Source organism: Tetrao urogallus, assembly GCF_951394365.1.
Source record: "Tetrao urogallus genome assembly, chromosome: 1".
Taxonomy (NCBI): Eukaryota; Metazoa; Chordata; class Aves; order Galliformes; family Phasianidae; genus Tetrao; species Tetrao urogallus.
In genome coordinates, this window is record NC_136813.1 from 109,630,846 (window position 1) to 109,643,680 (window position 12,835).

The 12,835-nt window shown below is 38.2% G+C and overlaps 1 protein-coding gene across 1 annotated transcript in view; it reads left to right on the forward strand.

The window, feature by feature from the left end:
- Nucleotides 1–4,499: 4,499 nt before the first annotated feature.
- ABI3BP (ABI family member 3 binding protein) overlaps nt 4,500–12,835 on the forward strand; it is a gene marked incomplete at both ends in the record, with an annotated part of 128,690 nt that continues 120,354 nt past the window's right edge. The window contains one exon of the mRNA XM_079548626.1: nt 4,500–4,578. Within this exon, the coding sequence (XP_079404752.1) occupies nt 4,500–4,578 (79 nt within the window). The remainder of the gene's footprint in view (nt 4,579–12,835) is intronic.

Genomic DNA, 12,835 nt, shown 5'->3' on the forward strand with positions numbered 1-12,835 from the left:
TGGTTAATGGATTGTGCTCTACCTGAATGCTGATAAAATGGGGAGTACCACATCTTAGGACCTGTCTAGTAACTTTTTTGTCAGTGACCTGGAGGTGATAACTGGACTCTTGTCAAATTTTCAAGGGACACAAAATTGGGACAACATGGTAATACTCTTGAGGGCAGTGCTTTCATCCAGAGCAACCTAGACATACTAGAGAAATGGGCCAACAGGAATCTTAGAAAATTCGGCAAGCTCAACTGCAAAGTCTTGCACTTGAGTGGGAAGAATCCCTCCAATGACATAGGCTGGGATCTGACTGGTTGTGGAGGAGCTCTGCTGGAAAGGATCTGGGGATCTTGGTGGATAGCAAGATGCACTGAAGCCAGCAGTGAGCTCTGACAACACAGCAGGTCAGCATGGTCCTGGGCTCCTTTAAAAGATAGCAATGCAATATATAACGTGACAGAAAACACACAAAATCACAGGTAATTACAGAGTTTTGGAATACTAAGAAATAATTATTAAAAGACAAAATAAAGCCCAAGTAAAATAAGGCAAAAATACTGAGATCAGGGTGGAGTCGAAAATCTGGGATTACACTGATTCTCCATCTTTATGTACTGAGTAATGATAACGTAGGAGAAAGTGCAGCACCAAGCAAACTGTGTTGAGTAACGAAGAATGCATCAAGATAAAACAATAAACTCATTGAGAAAATAAAAAATGCTTTGTTACCTCACTCCATGTCATGCAGAACTTTGGAGAAACACACAGCCTGCTAGTAAAGATGAGTCACTGTCTGAGATTACAAGCGTCAAATGAGTGAATGCTGGAACAGTTGATAAACGATAGAATAAATGGTCACGAGAGCCCTGCTCTCATTCTGCTCATGCCTTTTGACTATTTTTCCTCCATTCAACTTTGTCTCTGATTTCACTAATTTTGAGATGTGAAACTCAGTTTGGGATGAGGATGCAATAATCCACTGACAGTGTCATAAATATGCTGTTAAATAGGAGTACATCTCACCTCACTTTTGACCAACAGCAAGCTATGAAGTACTTGTGTTAACATGAGAGTTCAAAAATTTGCGCCTGCTAGTAAGAAAAGAAGGATGCGGAAGAAAAGCTAATTGTATCCTCTCAGAAGAGGAATGATTTTCTTTTTCCTTTCGTGCAACACCTCTGTAAGAATACTCTTTGGTGTCTTTCTTTTTCTGTAGGTCCTATGACATTTGTAAGAAAAGGAGACCAATAATTGAGTCATGTGCAAGAAAATGATTATAATAATTAACATTTACATAGCATATTGTATGACAAAGGCATTTCTCAATTGACAACACTGGTGGAGGATATGGTATACACACACCTTACTGTGATGAAGATGGATCAAGTGTGCAAAAAGTAAGCTTTTACACCTAGTGAACTCAATGCTCTATTACTGTGCTTTACAGAAGGAAGAGAGGATTTCATTTTTTAAGGTTGTTTTACACATTTGCCCTGTTTTAGATTAGAAAAGTAAGGAGTTGAGTCACCTCGGCTTTGGCTTGTCAAAATAATCAGGGCTGATAGATGAAACAGAACTGAGCCCAAATTTCAACAAAGAAATATTTGTATTTGGAAACAAAATGTAAAATCCCATCTCCTGCTCTCCCCAGCCCCTGTTCCCCCACCTTTCTCTTTTCCTTCCTTTAGTCTTGTTTTTACTATAATCGCTGGTCTGGGAACTATTAAAATAGAACTCGAAAAGCTCTGTTCTGCTCCCAGACTAGCAGTGATACCATCTTGTTGGAATCTCTGTTTTTGATATCTGCCCCAGAGAGACCCAGTGAAAGCTGAGGTAAGCAAGTAAACTTTTGAGTATTTGTCTTTGTTACTTAAGCATTAATGTGGTGCTGAAGAGGAGGAGCTGTTAGGGGGCCAAATCTTTTGCCTTTCACATTACTTTTCCTGAACAAATGTGATCTGAGACTTTTCATAACTGTTCTTACCTCATTTTTCTTGCCTTTTTGCTAAGGTTTATCAGCACAAAACTATCATGAACTGAGCCTCCTGCATTTAATCCTCTCCTGATGCGATTGTAGGAGTCAAAAATGGGTAATTTAATTTCAGGATTGTGTGGATGAGAGAATCCTGAGGAACTTCTGTGTTAGATAATTTCTGTTGTGAAGTGTGATGTACAAATTTTGTTTCTGTGAAATGAAACCAGAGACTGCCTCTGTTTAAATGCAGATTGTGGAGCAGCTCTCCAACAAGAAGAGAAATGCAATACCTGAACCCAGGAACTCATTCTGTTCCTGTGGTGGTTCTTTCACTGTAGCATGCAGCATTCAGTGAACTGCAGAAAGATTTAGGAAAGAGGAAAGCAGAAATAGGTGTGTTTTTTCCATTTGTTTCCTACAAAAGGCCAGTCCTATAAGAAAAGTAGTGTACAAAATCACTTATTACATGGATGATACAGATGGAGGGAGCATACTGGAAAAAGAGAATGTTGTACTAGTGAGTTCGGACTCTCAGAGTATGTTTGACATAAATTTATGCTTGCATCTACTTATCAATATATAATTGCCTCTGATGAAACATGTACTTGATAAGATGGAAGGAAATGCATTGTGATATGGTTCTTTAAATTCTGGGCTGACCTGAGCTATTATCTACAGGAATGATCAGAGAGGAAGAGGCCTGGAGTCTGCCAGACTTTCAAGGGGAAGGTTAAGTATTTGGCACACCAAACAAAGAAGAATTGTTTGGATAGTGCATAGAAGGAAGAGGAAAGGTGGAACTGGCAGCAGGGAAGCAAGTGGTTATGATAGCAGGAATGGGAGTTTATTTATCTCTGTAAAATGGAATAAAATCTGTGTTGTTAGATAGCCAAATAGAAGTATGTTTCTCTGAGATTTTCCTGAATTGAAACTGGCCTTTGTTTAGTTAGTTGAAAGGTGTTCTGTGATCTTTAAAAGGAGAGTTAGTTGGCCATGAGACAAGCCAATAGAGTCCGCTTTGCCATACTAAAAAGATAGCTGTGTGTGATCCAGAATTAATTTTCCCATCCCTTCTCTTAAGAAACTACTCCGTCAAACAATCAGTTTTCTTTTTTAATTTTGAAATGGAAGAAACAGGATATGCTTCATGGAACATTTCTTTAAAAAGCATTTTATTTTTAAAAAAAAAAAAAAAAAAAAGGAAAAAGGACTACAACCAATTTGCTATGTGTATCCAGCTTTCTGTCACTTGGAACACTTTGGTCACCAGGTGTGGTCAGTGTTTTTGGACACTGCCAACATACATCCCCATGTCCTTTTTAATATCTTTACATCTCATCCAAATTGTAGCTGCTGCATTTATCTATTCTTAGCACTCATATAAAACAACCCACTTTCAGAGTCTATATCCTCACAAAGACCCTTGTGTTAATGGTGTATGGAAATTTCCATAGGGGTCTGCCTATAATGTTGACTTTCAACTCACTATTCCCAGATTTGAATTAGTAAATCAGAAAAATATTTTCTTGTTTTTGATGAGGAAGAGCAATGACAGGGAGCAGAGAGAGAGAGATCACTGTTTAGTTTAATAAGTGTAACCTCTTTGGCTCTGCTTTTCCTTATGCAGAGACCAAATTCTTCCTTATTCATTTGTAATCTTTTTATTTTGCTCCACCCTTTTCTTTCCACCCTCTTAGTTATGGGAAAGACCAAATATTATGCCTATTTGGCTCATTGTGGAGTGAAATAGATTTTAGTGGAATTAACTAATGGTATTTTTTTTACATTTACAATTATATAGTTAATGAGAGGGTCTGACCTCTGGCAGATGCATTGCCTTTCTGCTTTTACTGAGTATTCTTCCCAGTGACTCAACAGCCGTGTACAAAGTGACAAAATCATGTATTAAAAAAAAGAAAAAGAATGTTTAGTTTTGAAAACACAAATCTTTCACTGAATAAATATTTATCTTGCCTATTTATAATGTCAAGTCAAGCGTAAGTGGTATAAATTTTGCATGAAGGAAAGCCAAGTCTAGAAATCCTAAGCAAAATCTTGAAATTGCAGAAATGTTGAGTTCAATAGAACAGCAGATGTCTGAGCAGCGTGAATGCTAATTTTGCAGGTTAAGTCCAGCTTTCTTGGATAAAGCAGTGAAAATATTTCATGGAACAGTTTTCAGTTAATGAAGGTTTTGAAACGTCTGATTTTATTTGTGTGAAATTTAAATGACCAGTCAAGAATCTGTCCTATGAGGTGGAGGGATCCTGTGGAAAAAAAAAAAAAAAGCACAAGATGATTGTAGGGGGAGCCTGATAATCTTTTTTTTTTTTTTTTTTTTTCTTACTGCTAATTCTCCTTTTCCAGTGGGAGTGAATGATGTCATCCTGTCTCCTCCCACTGTGTGAACTACGCTTGTGTCAAAGTGTTGCTGCCTCTTGTCACAGAGAGAACCGTTCCCTTAAATGCAGCTGCAGTACTTTGGTGTGATACCTGTCAGAATCATTCACGGTGTGAGCTTGGGTTTATAACCATGATGCCAAGATTGGTCCTTCTCCTTTTCTGTGGATATATTGCAGTAAACCTGGGAAGTGCTCAGAAATTGCCCAGAGGCAAGTAACTATGACAACTTTCTGGGGTTTCATTTGTTTTTCTTCTGCTGTTGGGTTTTTGTTTGTTTGTTTCTAATGCTTGTGTTCTCCATGGAAATTTGCTTTCAACAAGATAGGAAAGATTGAGATAACTAAAAAGATAAAAGAAGATCAGTCAACAGGGTCCAAGGTCCAAGCACCAGAGAGTTACTTTAGAGCTCCTGAATAAAACAATTAGAAATGCTTTTATTTAATCTTGTGACTATGACAAGTACTGTGAAACAGTATAACTCTATTTATCGTGATTTGAACAGCGTTGTGAAGGTTTCTGATGTAGGATCTTAAAGAAAATGTGACTTAAGAAAGCACTCTGTGCTGCTGGCAGATGATTTCAGCTCTGTCTCAAAATAACTTTTATGCTTTCCATTTCTATCTACCATTAGCATTTGGTTAGGAAATTACTTTTATAGGTCAGACTGCATGCATTTTGAGAGAGAAAAACATGATTATTAAAAACAATTACATTTCAAACTGTTCTTTCCACAAGAAAAATATATTCCCCGACCTTTGAGAATATTTAACTCTTCCTCTCTCCTGGAGTCTGGAGGTACAATAGGTTTACATAAATGGTAGGAATCCTTTATCTTCTTTGCTAATGTAATCTATGCAGTGTTGTCTTTTTACTAGTACTTAATGCTGCAGAAAGAACAGTCTTTGCATAAAATGAAATATTTTTGTATCTAGATCGTAAAGCACTTTGTAGTACTTTGGCATTAAGCAGCACTTTCACAACTGTTTCTGTACTGCACGTATTGCTCTTGCTTTGTAGATGTGCTTGCCTGAGTGCGCTGTGCTTTGTAATGGATTTTACATCTGCAATATGCTGCAACCAGGAACAGTTAAAAAAGGAAGAAATGGTTTAGTTCCTTATGACAATATTCAGTAAGAAATCAGCACTTTTGGGGCTTCCTATGAAATTCTGATTCACTGGTGGGGAACCTAAAAATTTTGGGGAGAGGTGAATGGGGGAGAGAGAGGCTGGATGTGGCACTGGGCAGCCTGGTCTAGGGTTGGCAACTCTGCACATAGCAGGGGGGTTGAAACTAGATGATCATTGTGGTCCTTTTCAACCCAGGCCATTTTATGATTCTATGATTTTCAAGCCCCTGCTCCTCCCATCCTTTATTTTTTAGGTTTTCTTTTTTTTCTTTTGGTGCTCTTCTGAAAGTTACTACTTTTTTTTAAGCTCATCTTCTGGACTCAGTGTGGAGTTTTCTGCATACTGTTCATGTGGAGTAATGAACTGCGAGCAGTTGATGCTGTGGAGTATCAACTGCAAGCAGTTGATAATACTGTTCTCATTCATGTTGAATAGACTGCAAGATATGAGCTTTAACCAAAAAGCCTTCTATAAGTAAATTACTGTAGCAGTTCTCATAGCAGAAAATTGCACTGGACAGAGAGGAACATTCTATGTATTATCAATTTTGAAGGAAGAAAATTTTCTGGTATTTGTCATTTTAAACTGTTTCACTTGATATTCTGCTCACTAACATAGAATGATTGCTTTAAATTTACTGTGAATTTCAGACAAAGTTACTGATCCTCTGCAGTCAGTGTAAGATTAATTCTGGGATACATTTTTTTTTTTTTTTTACTGTCCTAAAATAACATTGCAGAAGTGAAGCTCTGCTTGCCAAATGCATACAGCTGCAGGTGGAAACTTCATTTCATGTCAGTGAAATAGTTCTTGAAAGGGTGGTGAGGTACTGGCACAGAGTGCCCAGAAAGGCGGTGAATGCCACATCCTTGGGGACATTGAAGGCAAGGCTTGAGGGGGATGAGCAACTTGGTCTAGCTGTAGGTATCCCTGTTCATTGCAGGGGAGATGGACTAGATGACCTTTAAGGTCCCTTCCAACTCAAATGACTTTCTGATTCTATGATTCTAAAGGTTCTCCCATTGCAGTGTTAAAATATCAACTTTTTTTTTTTTTCGCAACATCGCGGATTAGTATTTACATTAGACTGTTGAAAAAAGTATTTTAGTACTTACCTGTTGTCTGAAAATGTGCAAAGAATTGTCTTTGTCTACAACGCTCTTCTGTTTGGCAGAACATACAGAATGTTTTCCTAATCAAAGAGTATCTTTCGGTCTTTAGGTAGTTTTAGAATGAGTGGTAGTATTCTATAAAATCCACTGAGCTGCTTTCCTCTTCAAGTTGCAAGCTACTTAATTGAGCCTCCACAGGGACCAGTGGAGTCAACTTGATAACTTGAGGGAGAATAATCTAACTGATTTTGCTTTGTGATTATGTACAGACTCGTGAACAAGTTCTCTTTTCATTCTTAATATTGCTTTGGAATTCGTGTGCTCAATTCATCTCTCCAGGAGATCCCTGGTCTTGTGGACTGGGATTTCCTTTTAGTGATAGAAGGTGGAAAGAACATCTTGCCTCCCGCAGCTGCAAAGGAACAGTGCCAATACACCCTTCAGATGTCAGTGACTTTCAGAACTATTGCAGAGGTTTTGTATGGATGTGCTGTTCAGGAAGCTAGAACACATGTGGTTCACTACACCAAATATATGTGTTTTAGCTTTCACCTCCACAAGCATTGATTTGTGTAGAATGACAAAGAAAGTGTTGTTGCTGTTCTCAAATGTTCTTTACCAATAAATTATTTTAACTACTTTGACTCAGAGGGCTGGGCAATCAACAATCATGTGAAAGTCAACAAGAGCAAGTGCTGAATTCTGCACCTGGGCACTGGATTCTGCACTGGGCAACCCTGGATCCATGCACAAACAGGGGACATGAGGCTGAAGAACAACCTCATACAAAGGAAACTGGGGGCTCTGGCTGTTGGCAAGTTGAGTGTGATTCAGCAGCATGCCCTGGCAGCCCTAAGGGCCAACCCTGGGGTATATCAGCTCCACCACTGCTAGCTGTGTAGAAGGGTTATTGCACTCTGCTCTGTGCAGCCTCCCTTCCTGCACTTGGTGCAGATGTCCCACAGAAACTTCACGATGCTTCTATATGTTCTGTAGTTTTATTTATGTAGAAAACAGGCCTATGTGTATTTTCTGGTTATGTTATAGTGGCATCAGTACAGATGAACATTATTTGTCTGGTAATTTTTCGCCACATTCACTGTACCAAAGAACAAATGATGAGTTGGTTATAAGCTGTGTCCCAACTTTGTGTCAGACTCTTGGCTATTGTAAGATTTTGCAGTATATACATATATTGTGTAAACACAGGTTTAATTAAAAAGAAAAAGTTGGTTGGAATTATGTTTTGCCATAAAAGCAATACCTTCTTTACTGTTATGTTTGTTTTTCAGTTGCTGAAAAAGTTCTGTAGTCCGCAAGTGCTATCTATGTGTGGGGTCACAAAATCTCAGAGCAGGAAATGCTGGTATTTTAGGTACCTTCTTCTGTCAAGTATTTGAGCCACTGCTCCTTCAGCTATACCTAGCTTCTAGAGTTTTTTGTTTCATCAGAAAGGAGAGAGGCTTGGGCATTTTTTACTTGATGTTATCTCTTCTTTTTTCCACTAAGCCAGTGCTATCCAATGTGTAATGCTTCACTTCAGCACTGTTATACTTGGAATATTTTACTGATGCAAATGATTCATAAGAGGAAACAGTTGTGGTGCATAGGTGTCAGAGTTATTATTTGTCATACTTTCTCTGATTTTTATGATTCCATGAAGCATTAATGTTCCATCCCTGGTGAAGACAGTGTGGCCTTTCTAGACAGGAACTGATGCAAAGAAAAAGCCTTACCTTTAGAGGATGAATTAGTAAGACAGCATCCTGAATTTGAGAGGGAGATGAAAAAAAGCAAAGCCACAGAATCAAGAATAAACAAGTTAAAGGACATAATCCACAAGTCTGTACTGCCTTGTAAACTGTGTTTCACTGGTATTATTCCAGCTGGACCCAATACAGATGTTGTTTAAGGCAACAGTGGTGGAACAAGTTCTTAGTGTTTGGTAAAACAGCATTTCATGGTTTTGACTTCACCAGTTGACTTTCCAGTTACAACACAGATGTGCATAGAACTGCACTTTTTCACTATAATCTGTTTCTGATAGTTTTTGTATATTTTCATGTTCTGTTTTCCTTTGTTAGAGCTGAAAAGAATTTGGAGTTGAGCCCTTTTTATAAACTTCTAACTTTAAAACTTTTTCAAAAAAGAAATGTTATTCATTTATTTATTTTGCTGTGTTTCTGACCTTGTGGCTTTCCTACTATTTGAATTAGTCATCAGGTAGACTGGAATTCAGGCCCATCCTTGTTCCACTTTCCAGGAGTCAGGCATGTCCTGTTCTGCTTTCCAGGAAACACTAGGGAAACCTTAATTCACCTTAATTCCTTGTTGCTGCCTTCTAAGGAGGAAAGGAATATACTTGAGATGTCTCCCGCGACCATGTGAAAAATCCTGATTTACAGACCTACACAGGGAAAACCAGATCTCAAACTTTCTTGTTTCTGCAGTTGGCATCTGTGGGGATAAGTGGAGAAAATAGTAGTTTTAATTTATCTTTTTGTTCGGTAAGTATAGAGAAATGTTAGAAACTATTGCAGATAAAACCAAATTTTAGCTATTGGTTATGGAAAGTATAACTGATATCCCTTTGCGAGAACATGGCATTTACACTACAATTCCAAACTTACCATTGACACTTATGAAAGGAATGGGCTAATTTAATTCACTGCTAAATTTGTTGCCTGTGCTATGTTATGTAATACTTCTTCCTAACCAGAGATTGAACAGCATGTGTTTTTACTTACTGGTGTCAAGTAGTTAAAACAACGTTGAGTTATTACAATGCATCATAGTCACTGTACTACAACAGCCAAGTTAATCTTTAAACTTTTGTGCCACATGCAACTAAACAGCACCCCTCTGGTAGCTGTAGGGTAAAAGAACAGAAAATGTAAAGTAGGAAAAAGATTGAAATGTATTTATTTGAACATATGAAGAAGGTGTCATGTCAAAATATTTCAAGAAGAGTGAAAAGACGTGCTTCTCATATGTTTATTTCCCCACAGTTTACAAAATGTTGTGGGGACTGTTTTTCAAAATACACAATGCTTCAGCCTTCAGAAAACATACTGTAATGAAAAAGAATCAGTTTGGACAAAACAACTGATTTCCTTTTATTTGTCTATTTATTTTAATGTCTGGAAAGAGAAATGCCAAATATTTTGATCTTTGGTTATTTTTAAGATGAGTGGTAGTATTCTATTAAGAGGGATAATGATGTGCGATGATAAGCAAGCCTAAATTCCACTGCATCTCTTTATTCTCCAAATCACAACCTGCTGAACTGAGGTTCCAGGGTCCCTACTACACTATAAGAAATGGTGGAATCAATTTCATTGCCAAATTCTCTTTCTAGTGATGCATGTACCCATAATCAGGTTTGTGTGAAATAGTTCTGTTTTGTTTAATGGTGCATCATGACAAAGTCATTTGAGAAATCCCAAAGGAATCCTATATCTGGTGTGACTGAGTAACTAGGGTTTTCAGTCAGTAGAGATGTCATGGCAAATTTGTCTCCTCCTTTGTTGAAAGTGAAAACAACCCTTAAGAATTCTGGCATTGTAGCTGTTCATTCAATCAAAGATAGCTTATCATAAAGACAGTTCTGTTCTAAGATTGCATGAAAATATATCAAAACTTGGTGCTGAGTGTCAGACTGCCAAGTCCAAAGATAATCTGTAATACCAGATTTCCATTTTTATGCTAGCTCTGGCAGTGACATGACAGTAACAGATGTGGGTGGGTTCTGCCAGGATTAAATTCCAGAACATCTGAAGGCCTCTAAAATGATCTCACTGCTGGGTGATCTGTATAATCGTCCACTTCTTCACTTTGATTTTCAAATTCCCAAGTATCTCTTTCAGACTATTACTTTTCAATGTACTTTTCATGCCATCTTTTGTATCTAGCCATTTGAACAGTGCAATCTATTTGACTCACTTGAGGAAGGTCTGTAAGCTAGATGATACTGCTGCTGTTTGGCCAGACCCATCTGTGGATGCAGTGGATACACATGTCAGTCTACATATCTGTTGAGAGCTGGTGCTATGGACAGTCCCTGGGTCTGATGCTTTGGAGCGTTTGGTCTTACCAAGCGTGTTCTACACATTGCATGTGGAAACAGAAAGCTGTCTGCTCCAGGGGGAACAAATGGCTAGCAGTAACCTGCCAGTCAGAACTGTTCGTGCAGGTCCTAGTGGATTTCTTTTCCTTGGGGAAATTCAAGTGCAGACTTGAAAGTGGTGGTGAACTGAATACATCTGCTGGTGTGGAATGTTATAAACTTTGTCTTTTTGTGGGAGATGGTCTAAGATGCTCCCTGGCATAGACTGCAAAACAGTGTCTTTCTATGAAGAAAGACAGATATCTGTGTTCTGAAAAGGCAGTGGCTATAAACAGGATACTGTAAGGAAAAGAGTCCAGTCCATAGTGAAAGAGGGCAGCCAGAAACAGATCGGATTCTACCCATGCTTGCCTGGCACGCCCTAGGTCAAATGCCATTGCTTAGAAACTAGGTTTTCTGTAAAATAGGCTAGGTGTATGTTCTATGAGTATGCTTTAGGAAATTATTATCTATCTTATTGTGTTTTGAGGATAGTGTTCATAAAAATGACTCCTGGCAAGAATGAAGCCTTTGTATGGGAGAGGACCAGACCAGTCCCTCAAAATGTACTGATCAGGTCATTACACTTTGACCAGATCAATCCTAAGCCTTTCCACTTGAGCAAATCAGTGTGAGATATGGCAAAGTAAGAACAGGTCAAGCTTTTGAACCATCAGCTGGATTTCTACTGCTGATGAAGTTGCGATTATACTTTGGCCACCAGAAATCAGTGTTTTTGTGCTCATTGCCTAACCAAAGTGATGTAACCAAAATTAGAGGATATACAAGCTGGGTTACATAAGGATGGTTACAGTAGGAACGTCAACTCAGAATCTTCACTACTTCAGAGTTACTGGAAAAAAATAAAAGTAAAGAGTTGGGATGCTAGCTTCTGGAGGTGCTAGCTATGCTAAAATTGGGCACGCAGGGCCTCGTTCAAGCCAGAGAGCTAATGGCAAAGTGGATTCTTAAAGTGCGAGGGAATTTGTAGTGTTACTTCTGCTTTTTTTTTTGTGTACTACTAGTGTTTCACATTATTCTTGAAATCTGCTCAGGAAAAGCATAATTCAATGAAGCAGTGAAGCTGTAGTAGAAGCTGTAGTATTCTCTCCCATCAAAACCAGTTGTGGCATCAGTTCATAAATCTATAAGCAGCACAGAGTTCTTGGTATGAGTCTACATAATTAATGCTTTGGGAGCCTGGCCAATTTTAGTGTACTGAAGTGTGTGTGGGATAATGTTATTTTTGAGCTTGAACAGAGGAAAAAAAATCTCCTTTTGTCAGCTCCTTGCCACTGCTCTACATTTATTATTCATGTTAATTTTTCTTTCTATGATGCATAAGACTGGAAACATTTTAGAACACACAGAGTTATGCTTTGTTCAACGACAAATACGTAAAGCTATATGTAAAACTGAAATGTTGTTTTTCTGACTTCAAAATGATTCTGTCATTACCACAGTTCAAGCTTGTACATGAACAAGAGAGATGCACAATGAAAAAAATGTAAGACTTCAGGCCATATCACTTATCAGTTTTCTTTTTAAATCTCAATGTGTCTGCACAACATGTCCAAGCATATGCCGAAAATAAAAGGCATGGGTGAAATAGTCTGAAAATTAATAAGAATTTGAGTGGTGGGATGCAAAAAAAAAAAGGAAGAAAACTATTGTTTGACCAGGAAAATTTGACTGAGTTCCATTATCTTTGGCTCACGCAAACACTGAGGAGGGTGGATTAAGTGGCACTGTACTGTTCTTTATTTATAGAGCAGTGTATGCTTGTGCATACGAGTTATATGGTTAGAGAATTGGCTTCATTTGAGTATAAGAAGCATGATTCTCTCAGGGTGATTAAGAACTGTCTAAGGGGAGGGGATTGAGCTGCCATCAAGTCTCCATCTTTGTCATAAAGCTAAACAGCAGACGCTTTCTTTTGTGAACTTGACAGTGATATTGCAACATGCAGGTAGCTCATTACTTGCTTTTAGCTATGCTATGAAAAAATTATAAGCATAAACACTGCAGAGAGGAACCTGATGAGATTTAAAAAGAGTAAATGAAGAGTCTTTAACCTGTGGAAGAATAACTGCATGTATCAGTACAGGTTTGGGGCTGACC